Here is a 10996-nt window from a genome sequence, read left to right on the forward strand (position 1 = left end):
AAAAATCAAAATGTGGCATTGCTGCACTTGAAGTTGCCTCCACGACTTCTGTGACAGAGCAGCTTTCTGTCTGGTGGTATTCAGCGCAATGTTTAATGTAAGGCTTTCGAAACAGCAAATTTAGTTGAAGAGCTTAATTTGAGTGATATGTTTGCTACAGATGTTCATTGCAGTATGTGGCAAAGACAGACTCTTCACGCCTACAGTTAGAACAGATAATCTGAGACAATGTAGTTCAGCTGTTTTTCCTGTCAAAAAGCATAGTTGCTCTGTGTGAAGTCAGATGTCATTTGCTTTGAAAGGGATCTGCTTTGTAACAAGTACTTTACCAGCTTCTCAGGAGCCATGGGAACGGCAGGATTATTTTATCACTGAGGTCTTATCAACAGAAATGTATAAGATCTCCTTTCAGGACAGGTGTAGTCAGCACAGTGTCAAAGCTGGCAGCTAAAACTTGAAAATCTGATAACCAACTGGAAAGTGGGAGTCTCTTTACTGATGGAACTGCACCTCGCCATCTGCATTAAATCCTCGTCAAAAATATGGCTTAAAACTCTTTAAATCACTTAAGAACTTCTGAGAATTGTTGTGTGTATCACTAAGATATTGCATTTATTTATGTCCTACGACTCAAATTAACACTGATGAAATCTGCATGCACAGAAGGGGGACCACCGAGTCTTAATTTTTAATTTCTGTTAGCCAAGATAATTTTTGGTTGAGTCTTGAAATGTTTTGGTTTGTTTAGAAAATTTATCCTGATAAAAAGTACATGTTCTTAACTAAAATAGAAAGCAAAGAAACACATTTTAATCAAATGCTATTTTTATATTAGCACGTAATTTTCCATTGTTCTAACTGATATCTCACAAGACATGTTATTTTTAATCATTTTTAGAATACCCAAAGGATAAGTAGTTCTCAGTCTACACAGCCTCTTGCTACCCCTGTGGTGTCTGTGACAACTCCAAGCTTGCCTCCGCAGGGACTGGTGTATTCGGCCATGCCTACTGCCTACAACACTGGTAAGCATTGTTTTTAGTAAGTGACTTGATTTGTCGCGTGTACAAGGCTTTTGTGATTCGTAAGCCCGGAAAATTTGCATTTCTGTGACATTTAACTTGATTTTCCTCTTCAGTTCAAATGAAGGTTTTTATTCAAAAAAAAAAAAAAAAAAAAAGCTTTTAGCATGTAAAATGTGTAAATGTTGAAACTTACAGCTGGCAGAAGCTTTCAGTAAGGTTGCACACAGCTGAATGCTGGAAGAGAGACAATGAAATGCGTTGCTTTATAGCAGCAGTATTCAAGCTATCCATCTGAACTGAAATGCCTAACGTTGAAGTGGTAGCTGATACTTCAGAGCATGCTGTCCCTTGCATTCTGCTCTGCTGAATTCCAGCAGCACCAGGGAATCAGATTCTATGGGGACTTTCAGTTTACAAAAAGCCCAGCTGTATAAAACCCAATCTGGGCCTCTTCCTCTTCAGTAGTTTTATCTAGAGTCAGGTGGGGAGTTGCTGGAGGGTATTATCAGCATTTCACCACTGGGAGTCTCTTAAGTATCCAAAGGACCTTAAAACTAGTTTTATCCAAAGTGTGATGCGAAGAATTTGATAATCTGAGTGGTAATTGGTTTGTCCGTTTCAAAAGTAGTCGAGGATGTGGTGCCTCCTACTTTGTCTCCGTACCACCAGTGTTAACTTTGACTTGGATCTTAAGGTTCTCTATTTGTTACAGACCCTGTATGCAACAGGCAAAGGCATTTTTTGGTAATCCTTTCCTTGGAAAGGAAATACGCCTGTACCCTTGGTGGCGTAAGGTTGATTATTGCTGGTCTGTGATGCAGGCCTGATGCAGGTCTGTGATGTTTAATTTAAATGCACTTGCAGAGAAACTACATTGCAGATAATTATCAATAAATTTTTCTGAGTTAAAATAGCTGTTGGTTAAAAGCAAGAAGGAAAAGAAAGGAAGTAAGTGCCCAGTTCACGGTTCTTTTTAAGTGAAGTCTAATTAAGACATTGAAATGTAAATTTCACTCGGCTTTTCTCTGAAAATCACTGTGTGTCTGTCATCTCTAAACTTTGGATATTTGGTTTAATCTAATTCCTGACCACTGCGTAGTCCTGTTGTTCCTCCCAAAACTATAAATTTTGCTCTTTGTTATATACAAGTAGAGTTGAAGTCCAGTTGTGGTAAATACTCTGCAGTTAAGTGTGTAAATGTATTTTGTTGATGATGTAGTCTTATGCAACAAAAATTCTGAAAGGAGACTTCTGGCGTTAACTGTATGAGCACTCTTTGTGGGCAGAGACTTGAAGCAGTCTTCAAAGCTCAGCTTTGTGAAACTAAAAACCAGAAAAGGCAATGTATGAAGTGTTTTAAGATTAAGCAGTTTTTTTAAATGCAGCAATATTTTTGAGAGGGCACGTGTGAAGTTGTTTCATGAGCTGTCACGCGTTCTTGCAGGAAGGGAAAGCATAGACATAGCAGTTGGTACCTCAGATCTGATGTGGTGGGGTGTAAAGCCCTAGAGGGCACAGTAGGAAACAAAGAATAATGTTGTGCAAAGGCCAGGACAAATCCAAAAAAAAAACTTTATTAAGTGTTTAGAAAATAGCTAGAATTTGAATTAAACAGAGGTTTCACAATGCTGTTCCTTTCCTGCAAGGAAGGACACCATCAGGAGTCTGTAATTTTAAAAGATGGAATAGATTGAGTAGCCATCCCTTCATAACCATTTTCCCAGCAAAAAGGTTGGATCTTACACATTCTGTCCACTTTTTTGCCTTTAAAAGTCTCCACTGTGGTTTTTTAGTTTATGCTTGTAGCCATCTATCAGCTAAGCAGCTCAAATCATTTTTGGTCCTTTTCCCTTCTCTCCCCAGCGGTATTAATGTTTTCATTAGCCAACATTATCGCGCTTTCTCCGTTGCTTTGGCCTCAGGGGCACTGCCCCGAGCACTTACTGGCGTGCGTGAGGTTTGCAGCTGGAGAGGGACTGTTTACTCCTCAGCAATAGTAAATATTTATGCTGTGGTAGCACCCAACTAAATTGTTAAACATGAATGCAAATAATTGCTGCCCTGAGGGGGGTCAAAGTCTGCAGAAGTGAATGAAGAAGATGGGTTGCAGTAACAGCATAACGAGTGGAGAATTGTGCATAGTGACTTGTTCCAAATTATAAACTCCACAAATTTGCTGGACACAGATTTTGTTTTGGTTCTTGCTACTGCGAGTGTTCATGTATTGCCTTTAATTACTGTTTAAAATAAATCAGTAGCTCTGGTCTCTACTCAGAGGACCCGCGTTTTGCCAGTCACCTAACAATTGCCATCGTTTCCTCATACAGTAGGGCACTGTCTGGGAAGCGGTGCTGTGTGCGTCCCTCATCCGCAATAACCTGTGAGCTGGTGGCTGGCACAGGCTCTTGGGATGAGAGGGGCTGGAGTCTGAGGCTCTAGAAGTAGCAAGGGCTATTGAAACGGGCTGTTATCACTAGGGTATGATTTTAAAAACCAGTCCATTTCCTTTTGATAATGCTGTGTTTTGTGAAGCTTTAAGCCTTTGGCATTTTTCAGACACTTCAGTGATGTTTGTGTTGGACTGAGCCTTTCAGGAGTCTTGCAAATAGAAATCTGACTTTGAAACCAAATTGTCATCTGGGCATCAGGGTGGTCACTGCTTCTGTAGCAACTGCACTTCTGCAGCTCTAAGGGCTAAGATAAAATTTAAATACATAAACAATGGTTGTTTTTTTTTTTTTCCCCAGATTGATTTTTTTTTTCCAGGGCTAGAAAGGATAGATTCAACTCTTTAATCATTTATTACAGTGTTTGTTATCAGTTCTGTACAGAGATACCATTCCATATCACTTGTTTTGCCAGAGAAATATTGTTTCTGCAGATTGCTGAGAGAAGGGCCACCAGAAGCTGAAGTCCTTGTTCTTACACAGGCTAAACTTTTTTTTCAGTAGCCAAAATACACAGAGATATCAGCTCAGTAGCAACTTACACTTCAGCAGAGCATATCCAGCCATCTGAATTGTATTCGTGTTTGGTCAGTCATTCTGCAGACAGACTTCAAAGGTGTCTGACTGTTTGGGTCCCGGCAGTAAAGGTTTCCATCATGCAGAAGGCACTCTGTCATCAACTTGTCCATTTTGCACCAAGGCACTCGTGTAGAAATTGGTCTTCTGTTTTTACTGCTGGCAGATGTGTGATTATTTACAGAAACTAGAATGCAGATAGTTCGGTAGCGGCACATGTAACCTTTGGAAAAGAGTCTCCTCTAACCCCTGGCATCAGGCACGCTCTAAAGCATCAGAACCTAATTGCCCATTACCACTAAAGCTATAATTACGAAGAAACAATAGATGGAAACGAAACTCCTGCAAACATTTCCTTCAAGTTTGCTCTTACAGAAATGACGTTGACACAGTCCAGCACATCTCAGGTGCTCGTGTTGCCTACAGTTGCAGACTGGCACAGGTCTGGCAGCTCTGGACGTTGAGTGGAAGGATGATTTTTTTTTTTTTTTTGACTTGCAAAAGGACAAGTTTGATTCTGTGCAGAAATACTTGTGAGCTTCTCTGAGAAGGAACCAAAGGGCAGCTTACATAGCTTTACCTGCTGGGGTGCGGCTGGGAGTCCCGAGATCTTCACGAAGACTCCCGCAGTGATGTGTTTGCATCTCTGAAAAGCGCAGTGTGCCTGCTGCCACGGGCCTTCCCTTCCCTTATGGGGCATTAAAAGGGAAACCTAGGAACTGTCCACAGAAAACAAGTTGGTGGATGAGAATGGGGAAACTGTTCAAGAGAGAGGAATCGTAATGGTTTTGGCGTTTCAGGACAATGCAAGGATGTACATTTTAAACAACAAACAACCCTACTTAGTGAAATTTTTGGTTAATCAGCTGGTGATGTAAAGTATGTTTGGCTGCTGGCATTTTGTCTCTTTCTCTAGAGACCAGAAATTATTTTAAGGAAGCAATGTTACAAGATAATTAAAAGCAGAGAAGTGTTTGCAGTTTTGTTTCAAAACCTGAAAGAAAAGCAAGGGGTGATAATGATAAAATGAAAATAACTTCCCATGTGTGAACAAAAAGTGAGAACTGTCGAAGCATTACAGCCTAGCCAAAACCAACATCCAGTCATTCACTGGTGATTAGGAGCGTGTTGCTTTTCTGTTACCCATTTAAATTGTATTTCTAAGTAATGATATTATGCCTTCAAAATAGAGATTTCTTTTGTTTATTTGATACAGAGATGACAATTTAATCAGGCATAAAATAACCAGTCTGTTGTGGGAAGAGGGAGCACGTGGTGCTTTACAGTAGGGCTGTAGAAATGACATGGAAGGGGTCGGTCAGGCTCCTGGTCGCAGTGCCTGTCGTGCTGCCCCCACCACCCACAGCCCTGCTGTGCCTGGCAGCCAGGCCAACAGCAGCACGTGCTGCTTCGCACCTTGCTTTGGGTATAGGCTGTAGGGCTACGAACTGCTCCACAACAGATGAGGCAGCCAGAAGGTATGCGTGCCTTGTCTGAGCAACTGCTGCCTCCCATCTGGAGCACGTTTTATCTAGAACTGAACCGGAGCCAGGATTTCCTTGGTGAGTTCAGCGCAAGAAACACCATTCCTTTCTCGTGACTTGGTTCTTCCCTTTTTGTTTCGTTTTTGAGAAATGCAAGTACCTGTTGTACTTTAATGTGAGTCTATATTGCGTGTGTGTGTGTGTGTGCATGCATGAAAGCTGCAGCCATGAGTTCAGAAGCAGCTGTGTAAGGCAGTGGCGTGTAGGAATTGAAATGCAGAACGTGTTTGGTGGCTGGTGTCCTTTTGAGATCCATGTGAAGTTAGGAGGACTCTCTCTGGGTGTCAGAGTTTTCACCCATGAACTCCTTTGGGTCATTTGCCCTGTTTTGGGTAGAAAGCCTTTATATTCATGTATGAGCATATCCTATGCACTCACATATTTATGCGTGTATGTGTGTATATATAAATAAATTTGTTCATTACTTTCTTGTTTCTTTGTTTTTCCCTCTTAGATTACTCCTTGACTAGCGCAGACCTGTCTGCCTTGCAGGGATTTAACTCCCCAGGGATGCTGTCCCTAGGGCAGGTATCTGCCTGGCAGCAGCACCACCTCGGTCCAGCAACCCTCAGCTCTCTTGTGTAAGTAAACGCGAGGTTACGGTATGGCATCCCGCCGGGCACTACTGCCTTCAAGCTGATTTCTCTGCGCTGGGAAATGCTTAGCACGAGACTGTTTTAATTTTGTTTCTGCTGCTGCTGTGTTTGTTGCTTTTCAAGTTTGCCCATTGGCTGCAGGAGCACCGATGATTTCTGTTATTTATCCTTTCTGTCAGTTCAGTACTGAAGCTGACAAGCTGGGTCCCTCCAGGCCCATCTTCTTGCAGGAGAGTCACCTACGCGGTTAACCTAAATGTTTGGAAACATGAGATATTTGGTTTTTAGCTTCTGTAAATGCACTTCAGACCTTTAACTGATGCTTTCTTTCAACTTTTTTTCTTCCCCTCAGTAAGTCGCATTTATTTACGTGCTCATTTTGTGGGTGTTGAACCACAAGACAATGCCATCCCACAGACGCATGAATTGTCACTTTCTTTTCTTTTCTCGTGTTTTCTTATTTTTTTTCCTTTTGGTTTTCTTTTTCCCAGTACTGGCAGCCAGCTATCTCAGGGTTCAAATTTATCCATTAATACCAACCAAAACATCAACATAAAATCTGAACCAATTTCACCTCCCCGGGACCGTGTAACTCCCTCTGGGTTCCCGCAACAGCAGCAGCCACAACAACAACAACAGCAGCAGCAGCAGCAGCAACAGCAGCAGTCGCGTCAGGAAATGGGTCGCTCTCCTGTTGACAGTCTCAGCAGCTCCAGCAGCTCTTACGACGGCAGCGACCGGGAAGACCCACGGAGCGATTTCCATTCACCTGTGGTGCTGGGAAGGCCACCAAATTCAGAAGATAGAGAGAGTCCATCGGTAAAACGAATGAGGATGGACACATGGGTGACATAAACTTGCAGTGTTGCCTCTTCAGTTTTGTGTTCTCAAAATGAACTGTCCTGACATATCTAAATTTATAAATAAGGACATGAAATAAGTATATTTATATGTATATACATACATGCATATATATATCTTCACATGCATATATATGTGCTAGTGTGTGTAGCATACACAAAATCATCAGGCACTTATTACAAACTTCTTGTATAGCTGCAGATGTCCCATGGTAAAATGTAACAGAACAATCCTATAGGTATTGATCTAGTCTGGCACTTACCTGGACTTGTTGTTTTAATAATATAACCTGTTTTGCAAAGAAACATTGTACCCGTATTATAATCCTACCACACTAGATTGCAGAAACCAAGAGGGCTCGCCTGTAGTAATGTCCCTGTGTGTTTTATTAAAGCTGTATGGTTACTTGTAGTTAAGAAATAATGCTTTGTAGCAGCAGAGCAGTAGAAAAGCAGGAAGAAGAAAGCAATACTGTACATAAAATGACCTTTATATTACCCAACCTGGCATGGGTCTCTATTGCAGAGGGTGCATGGAGAAGGGCTGATGCTAGAAAACATAAAAAAAAAACAAAAACCCTGTTTTGCACGTGCAAAAAAATAGTGTATTGGGTCAAAGAAGTGATTTTTTTAATGAGTGAAAGAGAGACATAGAGAAGTCGCATGAAATATTCAGAAAATATTAGCCTAGAAAATAGAACATTAACAAAATAAAATTAATATATTAAGTTATAATTGGAATATGTTTGACAAATTTGTTTTTACGTTCATACCTTTGAAAAATATAGAAACGGATTTTAGCTCATGTATATTTTATATTAAAGAAAACAATACCCTAATGAATTGAAGACTATATATAAAGTTATATACAGTACTTTTGAACACATTCTGCTATGAATTATTTATATAAGCCAAAGCTGTATGTTGTAGCTTTTTTGTAGAGTATAGTTTTATCTTATTTTGACTTTCTAGTTTTTGCTTTCAAAGATGAAAAGGAAAAACTTGCAGGCGGAACCTTGGGGGAAAAATAAGCCATGAACACTTATATGTAAATTTAAATTTGAGCCAAACTCTTTGTGTATATAGCATCTTAAATATATTATCACCTTTGGTGTAAGTACCTATGTATTGTACGTTCACCAGATTAAAAAGTATATTTTTGTGGATTGACGCCAACTTGAAAAAGGCGAGGTCCTTATTAAGTAGAGTATTCACTGTTTAATATTTACTATTTTGTTAAATATACTGTACTTTCTTTGGATTTTAATTATTATTAATATTATTATCCAGATTTTTCAGAGGGTGTATAAAGGGGTTGTCCCCCTCACTGGTGGTGAATGTGTGCCGTTAAATTGTAATCTCTGTGCTGTATGGTTAAGCTTCATTATACATTTTATATATATGTATATAAATAGCAAAGTGGCAAAAAAAAAAATCCGGTGTTAAGTTCATCCTGCATAAATATAAAAAATCTGTTACAACACATTTTAAGGCATCATTTTAAAACTGCCTCTTCTGAGGAGGAAAAAAAAAAACAGTGGAAAAAACTTGACCTAATTTCTTATGATAGGGAAATAACACATATCAGATGAGCACAAAAGGTTTTTTAAGTGGTAAGTGGTTTGGGATAAAACCTCAGCCTTCAGAACTAAACGCGCTGTTCCTCTTTGCTGCTTCCATCCAATAGAGCAAGGAATCCAGAGGCCCGTGGTGTTGTCGCAGCTGGCGAGGAGAAGTTTGGTTTGGGCTCGGATTCACCGCGTGGCGTTACCTGGGGTTTGCACAACCCGGCTGTGCTGTAAGGAGAAGGGTGAGGAGGGAACTGGTGGCGCTGTCTGCCCTTGGCTTGTAGGCCCTGGGCAGGGCAGTGGGCGAGTGGTGGTGAAGGCTGGGTGTGAGCAGCAGCCACAGGAGCCAAGAGTTTGGTGTCACAGGCTGTGCGACCTGGCTGGGTGCGAGTGGTTTTGTGTTAGGGAGCGTTGTTGCCTTGTAGAAATCTGATTCCAGTTCTGTGCCGGGCATCTCATCTCCCTGTGCACATGTTCTTTTGTACTGGGAACCAAAGGGAGTAGGTATTGGTAAATCTCACTGGGGTGGGTAGTTCTGAGGAAAAACTAGAGTGTTGTGTTATTCCTGAAACCCCTTTAAAGTAATCCCTGTTATTTATAAAATAAAATTTGGCTTTTTTTTTTTCTTAATCGCTCACTTGATACTGTAAGTAAGAAGTATGGGAAATGAAAATCCGGTGCGGACAGCTATCTTGGCTGCTTGCTTTAATGTGTGATGGAAGAACAAAGTTAGGACATAGAGCTTCTAAAACCCACCGTGTGTTGTCATGGTAACTTCTGAAGTCATACAGGTTTCAGTTTGTTTCAGCCACTTAACTGTGGAAATCGTTCTCCATTTGCTGCAGTTCGTTATCAGTTTGCAGAAGCCGACAGGAAAACGAGACTTTTTTCTAACAGCAATTCAATTTCCAAAGTGACTGAATTCACTTACCACTACAGAGAACCTTTTAATGCTTTGAAAAGTTATGTGATTTTTTTCATTATTTATGCACATCTATGAACTTTGCTGTACATCTGAGTGGGAGTTCTGCATTCACATTTACTGTCTATTTTCTTGTGTGCCTTATAAGATGGCTTTGCTGACTGTATCTCAATAGTCTTTATTTCTATGCAGGTTTTTAAACAGTAAGTACTATTGCTGTTTTCTTAAAGAAAAAAAGCTACATAAGGGTTAGAGTTTGTATTGAAATTGCACCAGTGAATTTAAACAAACAAACAAACAAAATGGTTCTTAAGAACTGATCCTGGGACTGTTAACGTGTTGCCCAAACCCCTCCAACAGACTCGGCAGAACAAGTCTTTTGCAGACCTCCCGTGTCAGTGGGAGAATCTCATGCCATTAAATAAATGGGAATCCTGATTTTTAGTAACGAGTAATGAACTTTGGAACATACTTTTTTAGGAATTGTAAAAAAAAAAAAAAAAAAAAGTTTTATAAAAAAGACATAGCACAGATATTTCAACAGTTGAAAAATACTTTTTTTAATTAAATATATTGAATGATGTTGCAAGTGGATCCAATCCTAGTTTGAACCCATTCAAGTCTGAATGATTTAAGATTTTTATCTTCTATCGTGACAGATCACCTCTCCATCTTTGAGCTCTCACTATAGTATTTAAAAATTCACATGTAATCAGGGATTCGTCAGAGAAAAATGCTTTAGCCTTTCCTTTCACTTAAAGGACACTAATGCATCAGAAACTTGCGAATTACTGTGCGCACAAGAAATACATAGTAAATAAGGAACATAATAACTCCTAACAATTGATCATGGAAAGACGTTAAATTAGAATGTGAAAGAAAGACTTAACAAATGTAAACATTTAAATCTTAGTAGAAACTTTCTTCACTTTGCTGTGCAAGAGAACACTGCTTTGCTATATTTAAAATGGCTTTTTTAAAAGAGATTTATGTATTTGGTAAATGTTTGTAGTCAACAGTTCACAAAGAAGCTGTTCACGGTTTAATGATGATAAGCCGTTTGGCGGCACAAGCTGGACTTTGTTGCCATCCTTGAGACGAATCTTTTAAGAAAAAAAATAAGTTAATCTCAATTTTTTCCCTGAATGTGTTGTTTTTTCTTCAATATACAATAAATATTCTAGTGAACTTTTTATCAAATGGTTAAGAAAAATGCTAGAGGTTGTTGTAAAATATTTGTATCCTGCATTCACTAAAGTAAAGATACTGGCTTTTACTGTGTACTCCAGCCTCTGTCGTATTTGCAGAGCACGGTGTTTTGTGACTTAGCGTGCTTCTCCTTCCTGCCCCCAGTACCTGAAATACTCACCAGCTTGCCTTGATGTAACTGGTTTTAAGTGGCAGCCAGAGACAAGTTCCATTAGGAACTTTTTTTGGTTACATGCACTTTACAGTCAA

At 39.8% G+C, this 10996-nt stretch overlaps 1 protein-coding gene across 9 annotated transcripts in view; it reads left to right on the forward strand.

Moving 5' to 3' along the window:
- Positions 1-10821, forward strand: part of MEF2A (myocyte enhancer factor 2A) — an 89606-nt gene extending 78785 nt beyond the window's left edge. For all 9 annotated transcript variants that reach the window (XM_084293746.1, XM_084293747.1, XM_084293749.1 and 6 more), the window contains 3 exons: positions 899-1025; positions 6047-6173; positions 6680-10821. In XM_084293746.1, the coding sequence (XP_084149872.1) occupies positions 899-1025; positions 6047-6173; positions 6680-7043 (618 nt within the window). In that variant the 3' untranslated portion in view covers positions 7044-10821. The remainder of the gene's footprint in view (positions 1-898; positions 1026-6046; positions 6174-6679) is intronic.
- The last annotated feature ends 175 nt before the right edge of the window (positions 10822-10996 follow it).

Source organism: Netta rufina (genome assembly GCF_964035555.1).
Source record: "Netta rufina genome assembly, chromosome: 11".
Lineage (NCBI taxonomy): Eukaryota > Metazoa > Chordata > Aves > Anseriformes > Anatidae > Netta > Netta rufina.